Source organism: Homarus americanus, unplaced genomic scaffold, assembly GCF_018991925.1.
Source record: "Homarus americanus isolate GMGI-L3 unplaced genomic scaffold, GMGI_Hamer_2.0 scaffold24057, whole genome shotgun sequence".
Taxonomy (NCBI): Eukaryota; Metazoa; Arthropoda; class Malacostraca; order Decapoda; family Nephropidae; genus Homarus; species Homarus americanus.
The window spans coordinates 506326-533076 of NW_024746050.1; the positions used below are offsets into that span (position 1 = coordinate 506326).

The window sequence follows — 26751 nt, forward strand, 5'->3', positions numbered from 1 at the left end:
TATCTCAGCTCCTGCGGATGTAACAGTAATGATAACAAACGTCAGTCTGGGAATGTTTTGTCAGGACAGACTCTTGTCAGGCTTTAATAAATGATGCAGCAGGAGATATAAGAAAGTCCTAATTATATCACATTAGTAAACAAAGTTAGTATAGAAGATCAGCCCTAAAGGAGGACATTATCGTGAGTGAGGTCAAGTTAAGGTCGGACCAGACCAACACCCACCGCCCCTCTGTAATGATGACACCACCAGCGGATGCCAGGATATCACCCAAGCATATCATTGAAAGCCGGGCAGTGAGGTGCAGTAGCAGTCATACTCCACAGCGTCTAGGGAGTGTGTCAGTCACCGCTCAAATATTCTGTCTTCGGGTCTGCTGGATTTTGCGTTCCCGAAGAGAGGTCATGGCCAAATGTACTGCCGAGGTTGAGTACCCGGAATTAGTGACTGTCTCCGCCGCTCTCAAGTGTATTATTAGCTTCTTCGGTACTTTAGGTGAGTGTTGGGGGTGTGGTGTAGAGTGTGTGTGTGTGTGGTGTTGGTGGTGGTCTAGTGTGTGTGTGTGGTGTAGAGTGTGTGTGTGTGTGGTGGTGTGAGTGTGTGTGTGTGTGTGGTGTGTGTGTGTGTGTGTGTGTGTGTGTGTGTGTGAGTGTGTGTGTGGTGATGTGAGTGTGTGTGTGTGTGTGGTGTGGTGGTGTGTGTGTGTGTGTGTGTGTGTGGTAGGTGTGTGTGTGTGTGTGTGTGTGTGTGTGTGTGTGTCTGTGGTGTTGGTGGTGGTGTGTGTGTGTGTGGTGTTGGTGGTGGTGTGTGAGTGTGTGTGTGTGTGTGTGTGTGTGTGTGTGTGGTGGTGTGGTGTGTGTGGTGTTGGTGGTGGTGTGAGGTGTGTGTGTGTGTGTTGGTGGTGGTGTGGGTGTGTGTGTGTGTGTGTGGTGGTGGTGTGAGTGTGTGTGTGTGTGTGTGTGTGGTGTGGTGTGTGTGTGTGTGTGTGTGGTGTTGGTGGTGGTGTGTGTGTGTGTGTGGTGTTGGTGGTGGTGTGGAGTGTGTGTGTGTGTGTGTGTTGGTGGTGGTGTGTGTGTGTGTGTGTGTGGTGTGGTGTGTGTGTGTGGTGTGTGGTGGTGGTGTGAGTGTGTGTGTGTGTGGTGTGGTGTGTGTGTGTGTGTGTGTGTGGTGGTGTAGAGTGTGTGTGGTGTTGTTGGTGGTGTAGGTGTGTGTGTGTGTGTGTGGTGTGTTGTGTGTGTGGTGGGTGGTGGTGTGGTGGTGTGTGTGTTGGTGGTGGTGTAGGTATGTGTGTGGTGCTGGTGGTGGTGTGTGTGTGGTGTCTGTGGTGGTGTGGTGTGTGTGGTGTGTGTGGTGTTGTGTGTGTGTGTGTGGTGTGTGTGTGTGGTGTGTGTGTGGTGTGGTGTGTGTGGTGCAGGTGGTGGTGTGAGTGTGTGTGTGGTGTGTGGTGGTGTGTGTGTGTGTGTTGGTGGTGGTGTGGTGTGTGTGGTGTGGTGGTGGTGTGGGGTGTGTGTGGTGTCTGTGGTGTGTGTGTGTGTGTGGTGTGTGGTGGTGTGGGTGTGTGGTGGTGGTGTGTGTGTGTGTGTGTGGTGTGGTGTGTGTGGTGTGTGTGGTGTGTGTGTGTGTGTGGTGTGTGTGTGGTGGTGGTGTAGGTGTGAGTGTGTGTGTGTGGTGTGGTGGTGGTGTGGTGTGTGTGGTGTGTGTGGTGGTGTAGAGTGTGTGTGTGTGTGTGTGGTGGTGTGTGTGTGTGTGTGCTGGTGGTGTGTGTGTGTGTGGTGTGGGTGTGTGTGTGTGTGTGGTGTCTGTGGTGGTGTGGGTGTGTGTGTGTGTGGTGTGTGTGGTGGTGTGGGGTGTGTGTGGTGTGGGTGTGTGGTGTGGTGTGTGTGTGTGTGTGGTGTGTGTGTGTGTGTGGTGTTGGTGTGGTGTGGTGTGTGTGGTGTTGTGGGTGGTGTAGGTGTGTGTGGTGTGTGGTGTTGGTGGTGTAGAGTGTGTGTGGTGTGTGTGGTGGTGGTGTGGTGTGTGGTGTTGGTGTGGTGTGTGTGTGTGTGTGTGTGGTGTTGGTGTGTGTGTGTGTGTGTGTGGTGTGTGTGGTGTTGGTGGGTGTGTGTGTGGTGTGGTGGTGTGTGGTGTGTGTGTGTGTGTGTGTGGTGTCTGTGGTGGTGTAGAGTGTGTGTGTGGTGTTGGTGGTGTGTGTGGTGTTGGTGGTGGTGTAGAGTGTGTGTGTAAAATAACAGTTCCATTGTTCATCGTTAATCACTTTAATCACAGATCAATGCTCTATCAATTCTCCATTAGGTAACTCATCATCAACAAATAACTCTTCCGTAATTCATCCTCACACTAAGTCACCTAACTCACTCCTTCCTTCATCATCATCTCCAACAGGTAACGCGACCAGCTTATGGTGTTTGGTTCAGTGCCGGAAGACTAACCCAGCGGTGAGGATACATCTTGTGTTCGTCTTCAGTGTTTTGCTGGGCATATGTCTCATCACCCTCCCTGGCGTTACCTTCATCAACTACATCAGCGCCTTCTGTAAGGTGGAGTCTGTGCCTCAGGGTCTTCGTATTTTCTTCTCCATCAGTAATTCTGTACTTCTTCAGATCGACAGGATAAACTTTACCGCCATCGCTGGATTTAAGTAAGTCTGATCATGTGTTTAAGTCATAGGGTTATCATCTAAAACCTTGATGTTGTTATCTAAGGCTTGAGGTTGTTATCTAAGGCTTGAGGTTGTTATCTAAGGCATGAGGTTGTTATCTATATATCAAAGACCTTTCTATAATCATAATGTAAATAAAGATAGTGGACTTGAATTGTGGGAGGGAGACGAATTTTAGTAATGGAAAATAGATGAAGTCTTGAGTAGTAAGGTGGTCACTGTAGTAAGGTGGTCACTGTAGTAAGGTGGTCACTGTAGTAAGGTGGTCACTGTAGTAAGGTGGTCACTGTAGTAAGGTGGTCACTGTAGTAAGGTAGTGTCACTGTAGTAAGGTGGTCACTGTAGTAAGGTGGTCACTGTAGTAAGGTGGTCACTGTAGTAAGGTAGTCACTGTAGTAAGGTGGTCACTGTCACTGTAGTAAGGTGGTCACTGTAGTAAGGTGGTCACTGTAGTAAGGTGGTCACTGTAGTAAGGTGGTCACTGTAGTAAGGTGGTCACTGTAGTAAGGTGGTCACTGTAGTAAGGTGATCACTGTAGTAAGGTGATCACTGTAGTAAGGTAGTCACTGTAGTAAGGTGTCACTGTAGTAAGGTGGTCACTGTAGTAAGGTGGTCACTGTAGTAAGGTGGTCACTGTAGTAAGGTGGTCACTGTAGTAAGGTGGTCACTGTAGTAAGGTGGTCACTGTAGTAAGGTGGTCACTGTAGTACGGTGGTCACTGTAGTAAGGTGGTCACTGTAGTAAGGTGGTCACTGTAGTAAGGTGGTCATTTATCGTACAGGATGATCGCTGTGTTCAGTCCCCATCGTTACCAGAGTGTGACTAAGCTGATGGTAGTTGTGTTGGAGGTGTTCATCTGCACCTACGCCCTTCTTCCCTGGCTCTTTGGTATATTCCAGGTATGTTCTCTTAATTAACAGGTGTGTGTGTCTAACCTAACTTAACCTAACTCACCAGATAGCGTTAGGTGTGATTAATCTTCACATGAAATAATCCGCGGTTATCTAATCAGCAGGTGATCTAACTATTTTACCCAATTAGTCAAGTTAAGATTCCCAAAACTCCATACAGAGCCTTGACCCTTCCAAGTTATTAATCCTGTACCTGTAACTAATTCCTGTGAAGGTGTGTTGGGTTGAGGTGAATATACATAATACTACAATATTCTAATTTTAAGTTATACAATGTTTTTTTTTCTATTCAAATTTTACACTATACATTTTAGTTTGTTTTATTCGTCTTATTTATCCTCATTTGACTTATTTCACTCTTTTGTCAAGGATTTCCAATACGCTACCTACAACGGTCGATTCATGGCAGTGGACTTTGGTCATAGAAACTCAACCCTCAATAATGTTATTTACATCTGGTACGGCGTGAACTACTGTCTGCCGTTCCTGCTTACTCTTGTGGCTTACCTACTGATGACAGCTTCGGTGAGTACGAACATTATTGAGTGTTAGTGATTCGTCTGAGTGTTTAGTGGTTCAGTGTTTCGTCTGAGTGTTTAGTGGTTCAGTGATTCGTCTGAGTGTTTAGTGGTTCAGTGTTTCGTCTGAGTGTTTAGTGGTTCAGTGTTTCGTCTGAGTGTTTAGTGGTTCAGTGATTCGTTTGAGTGTTTAGTGGTTCAGTGATTCGTCTGAGTGTTTAGTGGTTCAGTGATTCGTCTGAGTGTTTAGTGGTTCAGTGATTCGTCTGAGTGTTTTGTGGTTCAGTGTTTCGTCTGAGTGTTTAGTGGTTCAGTGTTTCGTCTGAGTGTTTGACAATACACTAATGATAAACTTTGCTATCTGCATCACTGACAATTGAACACAAACCTGGAACATTAGGATGATAATAACATAACATCCGGCCCATGAAGTTAAGGACCACCGCATTGTCTAAATCATTGTTCTCATCTGTAATTAGCCTCAATAGGACCATCTCAAATATATGTTTTTTAGATTCAGATTATTAAACATAGATTAGTGAAATAATCAATGTAAGATGTGTCGATTACCTTACAGATGATACACCAGAAACAGAACCTCGGGATGTGTGCTGTGTCTGCCTCAACTATGGACCACGTCACTTACACCCTCCGAGTCGTCCTCCTGACCAACCTGGTGCTCGATGGACCTCACGTTATTGTCCATCAGCTGCAGGAACAGAGACTGGCCTCCATCATCACTCACATGATCTTTTACCTTCACCTTCTGATTGATCCATTAGTGTTTGTGGGTCTTAATCTTCACTACCGACGTCTTCTACTCCGCCGCCTGGCCAAGTCCATCCCGGCAGCTTTCTCCGCTTACCTCGGCTTATCATCCTCTGCTAGCGACGACAACGAAGTCGGGGACACTCCACTGAAGCCACTATCTAACTCTCTGGAGCAAGTTGACAGATACAAAGCGTGTGAGAGCACAGTTAACTACACTTACTGAGGTCTTGATGGCCGGCCCTCTCTTCGACCACAGATTCTCTCCTATACTTGTGGAAGGTTGACTGATTACATTGTGAATTCTAAAACATGGACTCCAGCAACACAGCTTGTATAATTATAATATTGTTCTTTGTATACACCAATTGTTTTCTTAGATTTTAGATAACAATAAACTAATGTCGATATCAAACCTAACCTAACCTAACCTGTGTGATTTCTTCAAAACTTAACGTTTAAATGTCAACAAGGATGTTTTACAATATGTTTACAATGTTTGTATCCATATATTCAAAGTGCTCAAAGTGGCCACCACCACGCCACGCCGCCCACCAGTACTCATTAATGTACTATTGCCTCCACATGGACGTACTCAGCACCGTCGTCAGTGCTAAATGAATGGCCGCGAAACAGTAAAATTGCCCTGTTTGTGATAAGATACAAACAGTAAAGGCGGTAAACAGATAAACGAATCCTGCAAAATATGTCATGCAGCAATGTTGTGTAGCCACGACCGAGTGACTAACTTTGAATTACGTGGAACCGTCAAACAGGGTAATCCATGTTCACTCCCATGACTACGGAGCTGCCCTGCCACATCTCGTAAATGTGGCCCCACACACACCTAGGCCGTGGAGGCAACTGTACTTATGAAAGAGTTCTCTTGTTCACATGCTGTACACTCGGGGCACCAGTGAACAAGTGCACAACATAATCAAACTAACAACACTGTAAAGCTACACACCATCTATACTGGTGGACTAAAACACTTCTCATCATTCTGGTGTTGACGTTCTTTACTGTTGTAACTGATGGTGTTCGAGGTCAAGGACTTGTAAGTGATGAGGTGTAACTGTGGCTCACGCGGGAACCCTGTGAGGTGCAGGCGTAGAACGAAACTGTCGTGTATTAGTTAAAGTTTATCATGCCTGGTGACTTACTTGTCTCATATCTAAAGTCTCTTAACTTCCTGGCAGTGAAAGAACGGAAGCCCCTCTGTATGAATGAGTGTGGCGAGAGTAGAGTGTGTTGTAGCTCACACACTTACTAAATTATGAACCGCAGTTATAAATTTGTTGAATATACTTACAGACTCATGTATTTGTGTACAAAGATTGTTAAAGAAATCCGTAACTTTATTAAATGACAGTGAAGTATGAACACATGTAAGGAAATAAGTAGATTGTGTAATACTTGTGAAAGAAATGTTAAGAGTAAAAAAGTACGAAAAATCATTCACAATATTCGTCCGTATTACCCAACCTATTACGGTTTTTATAGAACTTAGTGCCTTGTGTTTCTCAAACTCGTCCTCGAGGTTTGGGTCAAACTCGAGAAAGTGATCAAAGTCAGTTTCATAGTCTAATACTGGGTGACTATGCAAACACTGGTCGGTACATGGGTCGCTGTCAACCAGTGGAACGGACGTTGACAACCAGTTAGATTTCGTCATCTGGTTGGAGGTCATCAAGTGATCAGAGGTCGACCACTGGCTGGAGGTCGTCATTTGGGTAGGAGGTCGACCACTGGCTGGAGGTCGTCATTTGGGTAGGAGGTCTGCAGAAGTTTCACGAGAGCAACTTAAAATAAAGGCCGTAAATAACAGCAACACGCACCACACCACCAGAGCTTGTCCTCAAACGGGATATCTTTCGCTTCAAACTTTTTACCTCGGAGTCTATAACAGAGATAAATTGTTTGTATTTTTCAACCTGGTTTTTTTTATACGCTATTTCCGCCACCCGACAGGTCACTAAAGCGAGGGTCGGTGTTGTCTGCAAATAACAATCATCCCTCAGAGGTACGTTCATGCAAGTTTTACCTTTCCTCAATTTGGTTCTCAACCTATGACTTCAACCTAGCTAATTCCTGGTCTAGTTTTCGGTTTTAGTCGTATGTAATAAGGACCCGTTAAAATCATCCTACACAAAACACATTATTTTCCCAACTGCACCAGTAACCATTTTGATGCAACCAATAATTTATATAACATGTTATGACGAGCAGCCATCACCCCTTCTCTCCTCTCAGTCAGTCAGGTCAGGGAGTAAATGTCCGAGACTTCGCTATTACATACATGATTTGTACATCAACATCTACACTATCATGTACCACACTCTGATCTACACTCTCATGTACCACACTATCATGTACCACACTATCATGTACCACACTCTCATCTACACTCTCATGTACCACACTATCATGTACCACACTATCATGTACCACACTCTCATCTACTCTATCATGTACCACACTCTCATCTACACTATCATGTACCACACTATCATCTACACTATCATCTACAGGTAAAAGTAACCACAATACACTTTATTTTTCAATGTTTAAAAGTGTAGTTGACTAGTGTACTGTAGGTAAGTGTAGCTATTTTCCTTAAGCTACCACACAGTCACTATAACTCTAATGCTAGTTTGTAAGATGCCAACACAAACTCCTTACCTAACCTAGGCTATTTATTCCGCCTTACTAGCCCATAACTAGGACGGTGATTTTGTAGTACTGTACAGTGACCAGATCAGATTTTATACATATATATTTTTTTTATAAATCGTCATGTTTCAGCGACACACGAGGGATAGGTTGGTTAATAAACTATAAAACTTTGTCTTTATTATTTGATGCTAGTAAGAGAGGAACACTACTACAGTAAGTGATTCCCTCAAAAGAAAACAAAACACCTTCTGCAGTGTCTTAACTACACTCTACATCTCTGCTTAAAATAACAGTGATGCAGCCTGTGTGTGTAGTGAAAATAATGATACAACATTTATTTACAGTATTGTATGTAGAGAAGGTTCAGTACGACAACCTCTCCCTGGGCTTCCTGCAGTGAATTACCTCGCTGCCAAGTGTGAGCCTCAGTTTGGGAAGTGGGTTAGTGAGTGTAACACTCGTCCCGGTCCGAGGCTGTGGAACATTTCCGATTTTGACTTTTATGCCAATATGACGCAGTTGTTGGTGGCTTCAGGTCATAAAGACATTATTTTAAAATAGGTAAGTTATTTAACTTTCTCGCTTGTTTTGTAATGAATATATATATATATATATATATATATATATATATATATATATATATATATATATATATATATATATATATATATATATATATATATATATATATATATATAATAGTAGGCGGTTATTGATAGTGTTTACGCCCGAACTAATTTTATGCTGTAACTGGTAAGTTAATCATGCTGTAACTATAATGGGTGGAAGGCAAGTGAGCACACCTGGTGGGGGAGTCAATAACAGCACACCTGGTGGGGGAGTCAATAACAGCTCACCTGGTGGGGGAGTCAATAACAGCTCACCTGGTGGGGGAGTCAATAACAGCACACCTGGTGGGGGAGTCAATAACAGCACACCTGGTGGGGGAGTCAATACAGCTCACCTCATGGGGAGTGGGGGAGTCAATAACAGCTCACCTGGTGGGGAGTCAATAACAGCACACCTGGTGGAGTCAATAACAGCACACCTGGTGGGGGAGCAGTAACAGCTCACCTGGTGGGAGTCAATAACAGCTCACCTGATGGGAGCCAATAACAGCTCACCTAACAGCTCACCTGGGGGGAGTCAATAACAGCTCACCTGGTGGGAGTCATAACAGCACACCTGGTGGGAGAGTAACAGCTCACCTGGTGGGGAGTCAATAACAGCTCACCTGGTGGGGAGTCAATAACAGCTCACCTGGTGGGAGTCAATAACAGCTCACCTGGTGGGGGAGTCAGTAACAGCAGTCACCTGGTGGGGAGTCAATCACCTGGTGGGGACCTGGTGGGGAGTCACAACAACCTGGTAACAGCTCACCTGGTGGGGTCAATAACAGTCACCTGGTGGGGAGTAACAGCTCACCTCACCTGGTGGGGAGTCAATAACAGCTCACCTGGTGGGGAGTCAATAACAGCTCACCTGATGGGGGAGTCAGCTCAAGTCACCTGGTCAACAGCTCACCTGGTGGGGCCCAACAGCTCACCTGGTGGGGGGAGCTAACAGCTCACCTGGTGGGGGGACCTGGTGGGGAGTCAACAGCTCACCTGGTGGGGAGTCAATCAACAGCTCACCTGGTGGGGGACAATAACAGCTCACCTGGTGGGGGAGTCAATAACAGCTCAGTCACAACAGCTCACCTGGGGGGGTCAATAACAGCTCACTGCACACCTGGTGGGGGAGTCATAACAGCTCACCTGGTGGGGAGTCAATAACAGCTCACCTGATGGGGGAGTCACAGCTCAACAGCCACCTGGTGGGGGGAGTCAACAGCTCACCTGGTGGGGAGTCATAACAGCTCACCTGGTGGAGGAGGTCAACAGCTCACCTGGTGGGGGTCAACAGCTCACCTGGTGGGGAGTCAATAACAGCTCACCTGGTGGGGAGTCAATAACAGCACACCTGGTGGGGGAGTCAATAACAGCACACCTGGTGGGGGAGTCAATAACAGCTCACCTGATGGGGGAGTCAATAACAGCTCACCTGGTGGGGGAGTCAATAACAGCACACCTGGTGGGGGAGTCAATAACAGCTCACCTGATGGGGGAGTCAATAACAGCTCACCTGGTGGGGGAGTCAATAACAGCTCACCTGGTGGGGGAGTTAATAACAGATCACGCACGAGTCTTCAGAAGGAACACGCTGACTCACACGCCAGGAATGCCTTGGTCTCTCAAACACAACTTCAATAACTTGCTCAGAGCTCCAGTATCTCTCATCTGCACTAGAATTTCACTTGGTGGCTCGTTTACGATTCCGTCAATTGTTTATTTTAAGTAATTCATTATTAACCAAAAGTGAATTACGCGATCATTGGAGGAAGGGGTCTGCCTAATGCTCCACCTGTCTTGTGTTACCTGGGGGGGGGGGGGTGGTCATCAAGGGTGCCGGGGTCACGACTTTTAACTATCTTTGACCTAACCTGACCACCAGCCTCTTTAGTGAAGGTGTTATTATTAACCAAGTGTCAATATAACAGTGAGGTTCTCAATAACGCGGTTCATTGTCGTGAATTTCTCGACGAGTTGCCAGGTAGCGAGTGAGTTTGTCTTCTTAACCAAGCGGATATTTCTTGTACTAGACGAGTTATTATTATTATTTAGTTTGTCTTTACTGAAACCAAGGAAGGTAAGATAAACGGAATTGTTACTGTATAACTGTGAACCATGATGTATACATTGTGTCTCCGTGATGGTGTCAGTGTAGGGGAAATAACACCTGTCTTCGTTTCTTGATAGGCATTTCCAACACCATCAGTACAGTCACCTATAAAACCTCTGTCGTCTCTCCTCCTCAACCCCGAGATTCAGAAATAGTAAAAGCGAAGCATTTATAGACAGAATGATGCATCAGTATAGTGCCTAGGGTTCACGAGTCTGAATCTCGGGGTTCGTTGTTCAGGAAGAGAGGCGACAAGGCTTTATGGGTGACTGTATAGATATTTGTGGCGGTACAGACAATAAATGTACACACTTGACAGTCTGTATGACAAACTCCTCACCTAACTGGTCATACCCCTCCTCACCTTTCTCTAACCCCTCACCAACCACTCCTCCCCACCCCCTCCCTACACCTCCTCCCCACCCCTTCCCTACCCCTCCTCCCTACTCCTCCTCCCCACCCCTCCCTCCCCACCCCTCCCTACCCCTTCTCCCCCAATCTCTTCTCCCCCACCCCTCCTCCCCACCCCCCTCCCTGCACTCCCCTCCTCCCCCACCCCTCCCTCCCCCACCCCCTCCCCACCCCCTCCTCCCCCAATCTCTTCCTCCCCCCCACCCCCTCCCTACCCCCTCCTCCCCCACCCCCTCCCTACCCCCCCCCCCTCCCCACCCCTCTCCTCCCCACCCCCTCCCTACTCCCCCTCCTCCCCCACCCCCTCCCTCCCCACCCTCCCTACCCACCCCTCCTACCCCTCCTCCCCACCCTCCCACCTCTCCTCCCCACCCCTCCTCACCACCCTCCTCCCCCCACCTCCTCCTCCCACCCTCCCACCCTTCCTCCCCCACCCTTCCTCCCAAACCCCCTCCCTGCACCCCCTCTCCCCCACCCCCTGCCCCCCACCCCTCCTCCCCACCCCTTCCTCCCCACCCCTCCCACTCCTCCTCTCCCCACCCCCTCCCTACCCCTCCTCCCCAACCCTCCTCCCCACCCCCTCCCCACCTCTCCTCCCCCCCCCACCCCTCCCACCCCTCCTGCCCACCCCCTCCCTACCCCTCCTGGTCCACCCCTCCCCACCCCCTCCTGCCCACCCTCCCTACCCCCCTCCCTCCCCCCACCCTCCCTACCCCTCCTCCCCACCCTCCCTCACCTCCTACCTCCACCCCTCCTCCCCACCCCCCTACCCCCTCCTCCCCACCCTCCTTCCTACTCCCTCCCCTGCTCACCCCCTCCTACCCCCCTCCCCTCCCCCAACCCCTCCCCACCCCCTCCTCCCCACCCTCCTCCCTACTTCTCCTCCTCCCTACCCTTCCTTCCCCTCCCTACCCCTCCTTCCCACCCTCACCCCCTTCACTGTTACAAAGTGTTACCAAAGACTGTAAGACTCACCGTGAATGAACATGATACAAAGACCCGTGAACTGGTCCATGGAAACTCTTGACTGTTATCCTGGTCAGTGTTCAACATACAGCTCACCAAGAGACACTGTCACAACCGCGTGTTTCATCTACAACACCAGATTGTGAATGGTTTCCCCTCCCTACCCCTCCTTCCCACCCTCACCCCCTTCACTGTTACAAAGTGTTACCAAAGACTGTAAGACTCACCGTGAATGAACATGATACAAAGACCCGTGAACTGGTCCATGGAAACTCTTGACTGTTATCCTGGTCAGTGTTCAACATACAGCTCACCAAGAGACACTGTCACAACCGCGTGTTTCATCTACAACACCAGATTGTGAATGGTTTATAAGTAGGTGTTGTAAGTTCACTCTTTGTACTTATTACATTGAAAGCTTTTGTTAGTTAATGCTGTACACTATGTTATTTTTATCTATTATGTATATTATTAGTACACACACACACACACACACACACACACACACACACACACAGCGTCGAATATAAGGATCAATTACAGATGTTTCCAGTCAATATATTTTCCACACGATTATGGCTGCAGTGTTGAGTTGTCCTCAGTTTCAAAAGTTTCCCGCCAGACTCACAGCTACTGAAGGAGGTATGAGTGTATTGGTCAACACCTTCCCCCCCGATCACCCGTTGCTGAGAGTGTCAACCCTGTATCAACAAACCTGCTGCCTCCCTAACGTGTTCCCTTACCAACTACCGTAGAGTCGTGGTCTATTTTACATGAACTAAATCAAGCGTTGGAAATATACACGTCTTGTGGGTCTCAGTGTGGGATCAAGGGTATGAACTGGACGACGAGAGATGTGTTTGTCTTACTGGCAGGTGTTGCAGGGTATTAAGAAGGTCAGCAGAAGTATGGGAAGACTCTAAGAACACGAGAAGGTACAAGGTGAAGAATAGTAGCAAGATAAACCTGTATAAGCACCGTCGACTTGTTCTCTGCCAACTTTATTAATATACAATACAGTGAACGGTAACACACAGCTGGGGTTAATGGGTGAGCGTCTTAAGCCTTGTTCTGTCTGGCTGTGTTGATCCGTTCCTCCTTCCTGCTTCCGCCGCCGCTTCATTCACATTTTTCGGTATTGATCCTGTGGGTGTGGCTGGCAGCACCACCTTCTGCGTGTGGCTGTTACTGCTCTTACTCCCCCGCTGATTTAGTTATACTTGTAGTGTGATGATAAAAGTCACTGTTGTTGGTAGTGATGATCTACCTACCGGCTGGGAAGAACTGTATCAGGTAATATAAGAGTGACGACACACCACAGCCAGACACTAGCTAGACTAATGACCCCTAACTTCACACAAGCTCCCGGATTAGACCAAATTACGAAAATAATAACGTCGGCCTCTGGTTTATTACGTCATGTGTTCTATCTTACTGACTTGTAGTTAAGTTAGGGAAGTTATGAAATATATGTGTATAATGATGATAGTTATTTATATTGTGTATTTGTTGGTCAATAATAGATGAGAGTACAGGGCCGCCTTACACCAAGCACAATTGATAACCTCAATGTTAAACGATGCAGAATATTTGTAATTATTTAAGAGGAAAATTAATAATAAGAAAAACAAGAGAAAGTTAGAATGGAAACACAAATGAAACTTTTTTTCAGAATTTATTGATGTTTGATATATTCCTTACTGGTAGTGATACTGAGCGTTAAGCTGTGCACCAAGTGAAGCAAATAGAGACTTAAATCTGGTAAACCCTGAACAGTAATCCAACATGGCTCCTATCATAACATACACACCCTGCAGCTCGTCCAAAACGTTTATGTAAAGTTCAACAATCTTTCAGGGTAAAAACTATAAGCGTTCTTGATGTCATAAGATAAATATTCCAATTTCAGATGAGACACACGAGACAGACAGGCTAAATAAACTGCCTCTGTTCTTGCCTTAAAGACGAGGCGTAACGTAGTGTAATTCAGTTGGTTGGGAAGATTTAAGTAAGTAATTCCTCTCGAGTAAACATCATTTGTATAATTGATGAAAAGAATCCTGATATACTCTACGACTGAGGACACGAAGACACGCCTTTTAGAAAACTAGTTATATATTAAGAACAGTGCCACATTGGTTATATTTTAAGAACAGTGTCACATTGGTTATATATTAAGACCAGTGCCACATTAGTTATATATTAAGAACAGTGCCACATTGGTTATATATTAAGAACAGTGCCACATTAGTTATATATTAAGAACAGTGCCACATTGGTTTTATATTAAGAACAGTGTCACATTGGTTATATATTAAGACCAGTGCCACATTAGTTATATATTAAGAACAGTGCCACATTGGTTATATATTAAGACCAGTGCCACATTAGTTATATATTAAGACCAGTGCCACATTAGTTATATATTAAGAACAGTGCCACAAAACTCATTAATTTTCGTGTTTACATTGTTTATTATATTGACTTTGTTTACTGTGCTTCCTTGCCTTACAGCAGCACCATCATGCGTTCTGCGGTGCCATGTGACGCGATGGTCCTACTCAGATTAGGTCAAATTATCATACAACCTTATCACTACTGGATCTTGTCTGGTGAGTAGAGGGAAGTGCCGAGAGTTTCAGGGAAGTGCCGGGAAGTATTAGGGAAGTGCGGAAGTAGATAAAGCCGTGGAGCTCAGGAAATATCAGAGTTAGTACCTGGGAAAGCCGGAAGAAAGCCGGAGGAGTAACTGGCAGTGTCGGGAGTGTCTTGGTAAAGTGCCAAAGAGTGCCGAGAGAGAGCTGGGGGTTGACTGAGGGAAGTGCCTGGAGAAAATGAGGGGATTTTAGGGGGATTACCGGTAGAAAACTGAGGGGTTATTGGGGGGGGGGTCGGAAGAGAACTGGGGGATTACCGGAAGAAAGGTGGGAGGCTGGGGGGTAGTGCCTAGAGAGTGACGGACGAGAGCCAGGGGGGTGGGGTGCCAGGAAGTGCCACAGACACGTACCCGCCCAGTTGGCACAGAACCACCCACCTCCTGCCAGCCCGATTCTCTGCCCTATACCCTCTGTACCCTACCACACCATCCCTGCCACACCATCCCTGCCACACCTACCTCCCTACCCTACCACATCAACCGTCAGTTATTTCACTCAAATAGGTAAAATACACCTTTTCTGTCTAATGGGGACTCGTTATACACGTTTTCCTCCAATTAGGGTCATTAATATCCAACCTTACCTGTCTATAATGATATATTTACCTTTTGATCATCAGGTAAAAGATTTTTTTTAAAGTATAATTCTTCTTACTGTCTGTGCTTCCCGATATCAGGTCAACCACCCACCTGTTGTAGTCACGTTGTCCAATCTAGCTCAGTCTTCCTCTGAGGTCATAACTCCCTGCGTGGTCAGATTAAGTAGGTCAGCTGTGTCGTCTCCCTGAGTCCAACACTGATGACACTCCCATGTAAACACAACATTGGTCTCAAAGCCTAAATACAAGGTGATGACAACCATGGTTAGGTAACAAGGTATTGTAAAAAAATACAAATTAGAATAATATTTTCTATAAAAATTACCTAAAAGTACTGAAATGACACTTTATCAGAGTAACGAAGGGGCGACTGGTGTGTATGTGTAGTTCAACTGAGCCCACCAATCCACTTCTCCATAACTCCATTTAATTTAGTCAACATCTTGTCGTCTCATACACCTGGCGACCCACAACCTCCCGGTACTGCACAACCTTCACTGCGCTTCCAGTTCAGAACACCTGATTAAAAACTCTATATAAAACAAAAAGTGAATGATTATATTTAACTTCATGTGACAAGGAACTCTTTCATAGTACCGTAACTCCCATCCATTTTCTGTGATGTGTGAGGTGCTGTAGTGTAAGCGTTGGGTGATGTGTGAGGTGCTGTAGTGTAAGCGTTGTGTGAGGTGTGAGGTGCTGTAGTGTAAGCGTTGTGTGATGTGTGAGGTGCTGTAGTGTAAGCGTTCGGTGAGGTGTGAGGTGCTGTAGTGTAAGCGTTCGGTGAGGTGTGGTGGTGTAAGCGACCGACCTCAGAACCAAAACACAGGCTCCTCAACACATTACTCACACAGTTTAGTTCCAATGTTTTCAATACTCACTCTAGCGATTATACACTAAAGAAATACTATATAATTACTATATTACATTCTAATTGGATACTTAATCGGTTTTAATTGTTAGTTTTAATATTCGCTCGTGTGATTACCTGATAACACCTACTGGATATATATACGTGTCGTCATTCGTCTTCCTCCACCAACCCGGAACTTGTGATGTAAACAAACCATCTTAGACCGTTATACTGTCAGGAACTTCCTTTATTTATAATTAATTAAAAGTTATAGATAGAATTCAGGAAGTAAATGGAACTTATTTTTTTTTCAACCACTACAAGCACCGTGGCTGAAGGCGTTTGTTGTCTGTCGCCTGTCTGTCGCCTGTCTGTCTCGGTCTGTCTGCCTGTCTGTCTCGGCCTGTCTGTCTGTGTCTGCAAGTCTGTTAACGGTTATTATACACTGGACTCCTCCCAAACGCAGATAAACCACCACAAGAAAAAAACATCAGAAAACTCCCCAAATCTTAAGTTTATTGTCAAGGTTGGTGAAGTTCCTCATAACTTTCATTAATCCATTAACTGGCGGTCGAGGTTTATCTACGGGCTGGGAAGAATATTTTCCACTTTGGTAACATAGACCTAAAGTGATAATGTTCTTGGGGCCATATTTTGTGTGGATGTAAAGGGTTTAAATATATCTACTGCCGGACCCTTGTGGTTTCATCTTCAACACTAGTCTGGTATCCTTCGCGTGGAGAAGAATCCTAACCTAACCTAACATAACCTAACCTAATATAATGTAACACTAAAACTGTTTGTGATTTTAGTATTCTTGTGTGTGTGTGTGTGTGTGTGTGTGTATGCGCTTCCTGGTCCCAAACCTGTGCATCTCTCCGGCCCACCAGGCTGGCCACTGCAACTTTAAACTTTATCCTACTGCCCGCCCCCCTAGCAACTGTCCCGCCTGTTGTAGTAAACCCACACACCCACTACACACACACACGCCCACGTACACATACATGCGCACACGTATGCACACACAGGCACGTATACACACACACACACACACACACGTACATACATACATACATATACTGCACACACAGACACACGATACTATGCGCGTGTGCATTCTAAAATCAATACAGTCGCAGCAGTAGATACCATACACAACTCCTGCATTACTCATTGATCGCTACACACACACACACACACACACACACACACACACACACACAGTATTAGACTCACACACACACACACACACACACACACACACACACACACACGTATTATAAGCTCCCACACACACAGTCCCCCAAGACAGTCACCAAGCCATGGATCACTACAGTCACCAGTACACTAACCGTGACCTTTAAACACTCCAGTCACACCTAATTGTTTTTTTTAATCAAAACAAAAGCATTTTACTTAAGGTTAACCAAGCGTGAAATTAAAGGTATTGTTTACACGTGACGTCATAAGTCAACTGAACGTCTTTTGTTTCATTATCTTGGCTGTCTTGTCCAGTGTTGTTTTTCTGTTTTCATACAGCGAAAACTATAAAAAATACCTGGTTTAGATAACAGAGCATTGTATATCTTGTTCAGTTTATTTATTACTGGAGGTCGGGGAAGAAATTTAACATGGTCACCCGGACGTAAACAGTGAACGGAGGAATGAGTCATGAAATCGTTCTGTTCTTGTTTTTTTAATAGTTGAAGACGAGAGACTATGTTTACGATGGTGACCGAGTTATCACCTCTGAGATTATGACTGACTTATACACAATCTTAAGTCATATTTAGAACTAGAGTTTATTCATTGATGTAGTGATCGTCTCAAAGGTCATACTGTGTCTATTGATCAATGAACTGAAATCTATCCTCACACTCATCAGATCCTAGGTAAGAGTTAGTGACCTCGCGTGGCCTGTGTGACCTCGCGTGACCTGTGTGACCTGTGTGGCCTCGTGAAGTTGCTCAGTGTAACCTCATACCGGTATCCTATTCTCCAGTAAATATCAGAAAGTGTTTATTAATTCATAAAAAAAGAACAAAATCTTGACAAAGAGGTTGATAATGGCTGCCTCTGGTTAGGTTAGGTTAGGTTACGTTACGTTACGTTAGGTTAGTAAGGAACATATATTTGTAACATTCAGTAAGTGTGAGGTGGAGAGTACCGGGATTAGCACCGCCTCCGAGTATGTGTGTGTGTGTGTCGGCTGCCGTAACACTATAAAAGTATTGTATGTAGACCATCGGTGGTGAGGCTGTGTTGGTAGTGAGGCTGTGTTGGTAGTGAGGCTGTGTCGGTAGTGAGGCTGTGTTGGTAGTGAGGCTGTGTCGGTGGTGATGCTGTGTTGGTAGCGAGGCTGTGTTGGTAGTGAGGCTGTGTTGGCAGTGAGGCTGTGTTGGTAGTGAGGCTGTGTTGGTAGTGAGGCTGTGTTGGTAGTGAGGCTGTGTCGGTCAGTGCACAGTAAAGCAAAGGGTGAAAGAGGGAAAGAATGCGAGCAGTACAAAGAATGAGGTGCAGTATTTCGCCACACCCAGCGGAGAGAGAGAGAGGGAAGAGAGGGTGTCGGGTGGTCGCAGTGCCCCCCCACTCTCCTCCTTGGCACTCACTGGCATCACTACCCTGGCACGCCCGACACTGTGTGGGTGGTCAGGTATGCTTCTCCCGGGGTCTGCTGCATCACCCCCCTCCCGGCCACATCATGAGTTAGAGGAGTGTGTGTGTGGGGGCGACCTGTGGTGTAATGGTCAGGATGCTCGCCTCGCAGCTGAGTAGATCTGCGTATGATTCCCGGACAAGATGAAACTCGGGGCAAGGCTCTTCACGCCATTTGCCTCTGTCAACCCAGCAGTAATTGGGGACCTGGATGTTAATAGATCAACGGCTCGTGTTGAGGGGTAATGTGTGACTATATATATACACATTAACTCTCTACATTTCACATATTAAGGACCTGACAATGTTGGCGAGGTTCTGGTGTAGACTGTAGGGTGTAGACTGTAGACTGCAGGGTGTAGACTGTAGACTGTAGGGTGTAGACTGTAGACTAACAGCGGTGTTTACCAGTGTGTGTATTAAGCCTTTTTCCCCTCCCACAGGTGAGAGGTGAGACACAACATGTCCTGGGTCGCCATTGTCTTAGTAAGTGCTCAAAAAATAAAGACTTCAGTAAGAAAAACACAATACATGTTGGCAACCTTTAGCGTCTTAGAGTAACAATGAAAGAGACAAGTCCAAGTATTTCAACCAACTGAACACAACACTACATTAATTACACTTCTAAAACAACTGATAATTTCTATACATACACAGATTATAGATTTACTAGATATAATTATAGGGCGACGCTTCACATGTAACGTCATAAGTCAACTGAACGTCTTTGGTTTTAATACAATTTGAGCATTTTTGTTGTCCAGTCCAGTGTTGCTGTTTTTTTTCTGTATGTACACAATTGTTTGACACAGCGAAATAAAAACAAAAACAATTTAGATATATAACAAAACATTGTATATAATGATTGATTTATTTATTACTGGAGTCGGGGAAGAAATTTAACATGGTCACCCGGATGTAAACAGATGAATGGAGGAACAGTGAGTCATGATGCCTTCTTTCACCTGTCGTGGAAACAAGTGACTCACCAGGTGATATCAGATACGTGGGCACTTGTTATGGTCACTTGATGTTATCGCTTATGAACCTTGTTAGCTATGTGTGGGTGTTGAGGCTCACTGCTTCACACCTCTGGCCTACACTGTTGGTGTTATTGTGAAGTAAATTATAACAGTGTCTTGGGTTATAGGCGATATATAACTACATTATTTACATAAGGTCATATATTAAAAAAACAGTTTCAGATAGACTCAATACATAATAAAAATATGTATATTCCTTATTAGAGAAGATAAATATATATTCACTTAATAGAATTACCTTGGATAAACAAATGTAATCTATAATACATATATATGACTCTGTGTGAATATTTCCGGGTTAAGGTAAGGTATTACTGCACTCCTTTCATCATATCGAACGGCGGGGGAAATTGGGTTCATGGTGTGCTGATAACTGCATTTCCCTTCACACAGGAGAGTTAGAGAGAGAATATGAGCGTGTAGGTCGGTCCTGTGTGTGTGTGTGTGTGTGTGTGTGTGTGTTGATGCTACACTACCATTCTGTCTCATATAAAAACTCACTACTTTTTAAAGACTGAAAAGTTGCTTATCAAATGATCATTAGTTACAGGTGATGCAAGTTACAGGTAATGCAAGTTACAGGTAATTCAAGTTACAGGTAATGCAAGTTACAGTTACAGGTAATGCAAGTTACAGGTAATGCAAGTTACAGGTAATGCAAGTTACAGGTAATGCAAGTTACAGGTAATTCAAGTTACAGGTAATGCAAGTTACAGGTAATGCAAGTTACAGGTATGTTGAAGTTACCGCTATGAGTTATACTGTTATATGTCCTTGTTGCTTCTGAATCACATTTGGGCATTCAACATCGACTTTAATTATTCTTATCATTGTAATCACACACACACACACACACATTACTAGACTCCTTGGTGCTATTGCCCTCTCACAGACCTAAAAACACCCCACTCGCGTCTCCTTACATAGTCACTGGGTGCATCATGGTGGTGGAGCAGCTCTCATATCTTCAGTCAATTCTATATGTTAATTTATACTGTTTAGATCTGAGGAAGATTATATTTAGTTCCAATGTTTTTCTGACTCTGTTTAGTAGTTTTAAAAAGACTTTATTTAATCCTCTTACGCGTGTTGGATCAGGTAGGGCGGGGGTCATCCAGCTGGTATGTTATTATCGTCTCCTTAACTCGTACAGGTGTTCAAGAGAGACTCGGTGTTCACAACTCTACATTGACGTCACCATAAGCAGTGACGGGGTAAACAAACAGCTCAGAGATCACGTCAACATAGTGAAGTGAGAGACGACCCCCTCACCCTGTAAACCCTCTCAATACCGGACTAATTCTTGAAAGTTCTCTCCGATATTGGGAGGGTTCTATTAATGAGGGAATCCACTAAGGAGATGCGTGTTATTGAGAGGGTTTACTATATACATTACTGAGAAGTCCGTTATTGAGAGAGTTTACTGTAGGCGGGTCTAGGTGTTCAGTCGTCTCCCTTTTAGTATGTACGGACGCAGGTAGACAGAACCGTCAGTATAAGAAGAAATAAGAAGAGAATATCAAGTTTATTTTAGCAGAACCATTTTATATAATGTGTAGATATACCGGACAGATACCGCTATAAACAGTGGAAGATATCGTAAGACATTGTTGTATGACGGTCAGTATATAATGGTGAGTGACATTATATTTTCAGCTGTCTCGCTATTATATGACTCCTCATCACTTTACCATAATGAATGTCATTTTCACTTGGAGGTGTCAATAGGTGTCATAGTTTGAGCAATTAAACCTACCCATTTAGTCGTGTATCAAACAAGATCACCTGTGTTTGTTCAGGTCTTGGTCGCGTGATGTTAATGACCCCCCAGGTGATGACGGAACCATCTAATGTGAGATATATATTCCTTGTGATCATACGAAACGTTTCTTCACTTTACGACTGCTGCCTAATAAACCAACTATAACCCCACCTTTAGCCAGAGTTCTGTAAATAACATAATTATGGTTGGGAGGTGAAACAGCTTACAGTAGAGGCTCGAGGTGCAGACACGACTCACGAGCTTCACTGTATCAACAAACCTTTAACACATAAACACTCATCTCTTTACCAAACAAATAGTGAGATGAGGTGTAGCTGGTGTACGAGGGTCGGTTGTTGTGTCTGCAGTGTGTAGTTAAGGTTTAGAGGGTGAGGGGGAGCTGGCTGCTGACAGGTGAGGGCAGGCAGGTAATAACAGGAGCCAGGGCGAGGGGGTGTTGTTCCATAATAATTGCCAGCACAGAAAAAAAACTTCTACCCAGTATTAAAACAAACCTATAACTTTCCCCTTAAATAACTTGTGTTTATATTATCACCACTACCACCACTGCTACCACTATCACAACTACTATTGCTACCATCACCACCACTACCACCCTCTCTCCATCATCACCACCACACCTGTCACCACTACACCACCCCAGACCTCATTAGCCAGGTAAAGCCTCATCAAACAAAACTCACACAATATTGTCGTCACCTGGACCTCACTCGACACACATCGCTTCTCGTGGTTACAAAGAAAAGGTAAAATGAATCCAATGTTACCTGGACATTACTCAGCTCACGCGAGGTTACCTGGCTGGTTGGTGGTGATGATGTGTGGTGATGATGATGATGTGTGGTGGTGGTGATGATGATGAAGTGTGGTGGTGGTGATGATGATGAAGTGTGGTGGTGGTGATGATGATGAAGTGTGGTAATGATGATGATGAAGTGTGGTGGTGGTGGGGATGATGAAGTGTGGTGGTGGTGATGATGATGAAGTGTGGTGGTGGTGATGATGATGATGATGATGTGATGATGAAGTGGTAATGATGATAATGAAGTGTGGTGGTGGGGATGATGAAGGTGGTGGTGATGATGATGAAGTGTGGTGGTGATGATGATGAAGTGTGGTGTGGTGGTGGTGGTGATGATGAAGTGGTGGTGGTGATGATGATGATGATGAAGTGTGGTGATGATGATGAAGTGGTATGATGATGATGAAGTGTGGTGGTGGTGGGATGATGAAGGTGGTGATGATGATGAAGTGTGGTGATGATGATGATGAAGTGTGGTGATGATGATGATGATGATGATGATGATGATGATGTGTGGTGATGATGATGATGATGAAGTGTGGTAATGATGATGATGAAGTGTGGTGATGATGATGATGAAGTGTGGTGATGATGATGATGAAGTGTGGTGATGATGATGATGATGATGAAGTCTGGTGATGATGATGATGATGATGAAGTGTGGTGATGATGATGATGAAGTGTGGTGATGATGATGACTATTGATAATAACACAGAGGAGAATTGTGATGACTCGTTGGTATGGTGGCTATAGATGATAGTGATGATGTCATTGTTTGGTAGTGATGAACGCTATAGTGAAAGACTTCGTTATCGTTGACGCTTTCGTTGGCAATCATCGTGTGTGTGTTACCTGCTTTACAGACATGCCATAGCTATTATAGTTTAGGTATATTACGAGGACCAAAGGTGCTTAAGAAAGATAATTAAGGACAGGTGATGTGCTTATATATGCATTGAGGGGTAGTAATTAGATACAGGTGAGGTAAGGTGAGGAAGTTTATATATATATATGAGAGGCAGTAATTAGAGGTAGTAATTAGGTGAGGTGAGGTGCCCTATATATAAAGAGTGAAGGTAGTAATTCAGCAGATAAAACATACAGCAGATAAAACAACCATTAACTAGGTAACAAGATCCCAAGAGACAAAAATAATGAGTTTAATGAACCTTGATGAGAAAATTACGCTAAGAAAAACGTTAAAAACTGATAAAGGTCTTTGAAGAAGATAACATAGTAAGGAATTAAGCGCTTCAAGTGTAGACAAGGTTGGCTCTCACAGATTGCGCACAGTATAATGCCAGTTTATCTTAGTTAACCAAGCATACTCTCTCTCTCTCTCTCTCTCTCTCTCTCTCTCTCTCTCTCGTCCTGGATGTAGATGTTGTGAAATCTTCAGTTGTTGGAACAGCTTGAGACACGGGAGAAAGTTGGGGGTGTTCTGTTGACGGTCACAAGCACGTTCTTCACCAAACATGGGGCACCAACCCTCGCCTCCCAAGGGGCACCAACCCACGCCTGCAGGGTCTCTCCTACCACCCCTAGGCCCTGCCAACATATCCGAAATGTGTGACAGCATCAGCCAGACCACCACACGCCAATACACAGACAATTCTTCAATAGTGCCTTCACCACCACAACACCGCCTCGTTAACACCTCTGCAACACCGTATCAACATCTTCGCAACACTACATTAACGCTTCTGCAACACTTAAACTAATCTTACCTAACCACATTTATACCATCACCACACGTCGTCATCATCACCACAACACGCGGTCAGTAGAGCACACATCATTTGCATCGTAAAAGTACAGTACATCACCACTCTCAATGTTCACGTCACCACCACACAACGTCATCACCACCACACACAATGTTATCACCACCACAACCAATACCTTCACAACAGTACCACCACCACCAACACAACACCACCACCAACACAACACCACCACCAACACAACACCACCACCTTCCTCCACACTTGAGATCTTCTGGAGGCAGGAGGCTGAGTACACGTCAAGGGTCCACAATACTGTATATTGGAGATCCATTTTTTACCTGAATTAAAACCGGACGTAATAACTAGTGCGGTGACTGGGGGGGACACAGGGCAACGTGCTTATTCTGCTACACCTACCCAACAACACATAACCACCCCACAACACCCTGAGTACAATAATATAAAGAGGGGACTATTGTTGGTACAGTGTTATATAGGAGTGTGTTGGTACAGTGTCATATAGTCAGGAGTGTGTTGATAGCTTTGCCAGTGTTGCAACATTATACAAGATAAAGCGCAACACATCTCATTAAGACATGATATCATGGTAAAAAAATAGCATTCACCTTAGTACTTAACCTGTCCTCACCTGTCCTCGTACACATTAATTAACTCTCTCTTGTTGTTAATTAGTCTTGTGATGTGGGATATAGACTGTACCTAAGTGAGGAATTAAAAAGCCGAGATGTTATTAGTTCTCAAGTGGACGAAAACTGCTTGACGGGATACTCACTTATCACCTGTTGGATAAGATATGCTCTCTCTCGTTGTCTATCACGTGTACATTTTGTAATTTTCTGGAGTGTTGTGTTTTTAATATGCCGACTGTGTGTGTGTGTGTTTGGATGGGTGTACGTGCATGTGTGGGAGTAATCGCGTGTGTAGGTGTACTCGCGTGTGTGTGAGTTTACGTGTGTATCTTTGTGTGTCTGTGGTTTTTGACATTATAAAATGGTTAATAACATGTAGTTCCAGAGGGCGTTAGTCAGGGTTACAGAGGAATTTAAGGCAGACATGGGTTCCGTAACGTGGAATTTCATCAAAAAGATTCATGGGCCTCCTAGATGTCTTAACACAGGCATGGGTAACCTTTCCTCAGTCATGGGCCGCATTACGATTTCGGTATTTCTCTGCGGGCCAACTCACCAAAACTTATATCCTACCTAACCTAAAGTAATGTTAATATCGTATCAGCACGGAGAGTGAGGCAGTTTGTTCTCACGTCCACCTTACCATATTTTCAGTTTACATTCACAGTCTTTTTCCCATTTATGAAACAAATCCACCAGAATATTTTTTAGGTAATATATTAAAATTTCTTGGCCTTTTAACAGATGAGTGACCGTAATACTCCTTATACCGTGAGGCTCTGAGGTGTGTGTTACTCAGGGAGTCTTACACCACCTTGTTGAACAGCTGATTATTATTCATGTGATCTAGGATACGGCCCCGTGCGCTGATTCGGACTAAACCTAACCTAACCCAACCATTCTTGGATTCATTATATCTCTACCATTATCAGTTTCTCTCCTTGGTGGCCTTAACAAACTCTATAGCTAATGAAGTACAATTTACTTTTCCGTGTTGGCAACTTTTCCTCGTCTGGTCTAAGAACTTTCTCTGTAAAAAACATTTCATTGTGATTCGATTTCGTTCTCACACACACACACACGGCTCTCGTATATCCAGTGTATGTTAAGTTCATTCCATCTGTTTAGAAGTTTGTTACAGAAGATACCTTTAAACGGCTCCTCTGACCTATAAATTACCTGTATTACCTGTTTTAATTAAAGCTCATTAAATATAACCGTCAGGTAAGTCCTTAACGTGTGACGCAGAGATGGTTTAGGTAATAATGAGAGCAATTATCGAGGAAGTTAACCTTGTCCCCCCTCTCTCTCTCTCTCTCTCTCTCTCTGCATGTCCTCTCCCCGCCACCACGTCTCACCACCACCCCTCTCCCCACACCCTCTCCCGTCACCCCTCTCCCCGCCACCCCTCTCCCTACCCCTCTCCCCGCCACCCCTCTCCCCGTCACCCCTCTCCCCACCACCCCTCTCCCCTCCACCCCTCTCCCCGCCACCCCTCTCCCCACCACCCCTCTCCCGTCACCCCTCTCCCCGTCACCCCTCTCCCCGTCACCCCCTCACCCCCGCCACCCCTCTCCCCCGCCACCCCCTCCCCGTCACCCCCCTCCCCGTCACCCCCTCCCCGTCACCCCCTCTCCCGCCACCCCCCTCCCGTCACCCCCCTCCCCGTCACCCCCTCCCCGTCACCCCTCCCTGCACCCCTCTCCCGATCACCCCTCTCAGTCACCCCTCTCCCGCCCTCCCCATCACCCCCCTCCCCGGCCACCCCCTCCCGCCACCCCTCTCCCGCCACCCCTCTCCCCTGCACCTCTCCCGCCACCCCTCTCCCGTCACCCTCTCCCCACCACCCCCTCTCCCATCACCCCTCTCCCAGCAACCCCTCTCCCCGCCACCCCTCTCCCCTACCCCTCTCCCACCCCTCTCCCCGCCACCCCCCTCTCCCGTCACCCTTCTCCCCGCCACCCCCTCTCCCCGTCACCTCCTCCCCGCCACCCCTCTCCCCACCACCCCCTCTCCCCGCCACCCCCTCTCCCGTCACCCCCCTCTCCCAAATCAGCCTCTCCCCGCCACCCCCTCTCCCTGCACCCCTCTCCCCCACCACCCCTCTCCCCGTCACCCCTCTCCCCATCCAGCCCCTCTCCCCGCCACCCCTCTCCCCGTCACCCCTCTCCCCACCACCCCCTCTCCCCGCCAGCCCGTCTGTAACACCGGGAACTCCATCACTCAACATCAGCCATTCGAGAACCACTTGTTTATCAGCCCAAATCCACCGCTAGTAAGACGACGCTACTCAATATATAGTTCAGTCTCTCATATAGTTGTTGATGGACTCTGATGTTATATAGTTGTTGA

General features: G+C 45.6%; 2 protein-coding genes across 4 annotated transcripts in view; both read left to right on the forward strand.

Annotated features, from left to right (window-relative positions):
• The first annotated feature begins 286 nt into the window (after positions 1–286).
• LOC121878894 (C-C chemokine receptor type 8-like) lies at positions 287–5281 on the forward strand. Its single transcript, XM_042385333.1, has 5 exons — positions 287–495; positions 2383–2638; positions 3441–3558; positions 3940–4095; positions 4666–5281. The coding sequence occupies exons 1-5, from the start codon at positions 405–407 to the stop codon at positions 5080–5082; spliced, it is 1038 nt and encodes a 345-aa protein (XP_042241267.1). The 5' UTR covers positions 287–404; the 3' UTR covers positions 5083–5281.
• A 2681-nt stretch (positions 5282–7962) lies between these two features.
• The window catches only part of LOC121878878, a 40756-nt gene continuing 21967 nt past the window's right edge, over positions 7963–26751 (forward strand). The window contains exons 1-2 of one of the 3 annotated variants that reach the window (XM_042385303.1): positions 7963–8093; positions 18837–18879. The gene's annotated coding sequence lies outside the window, so the exon portion shown is untranslated. The remainder of the gene's footprint in view (positions 8094–18836; positions 18880–26751) is intronic. The other 2 variants (XM_042385304.1, XM_042385302.1) reach the window with 2 other exon arrangements.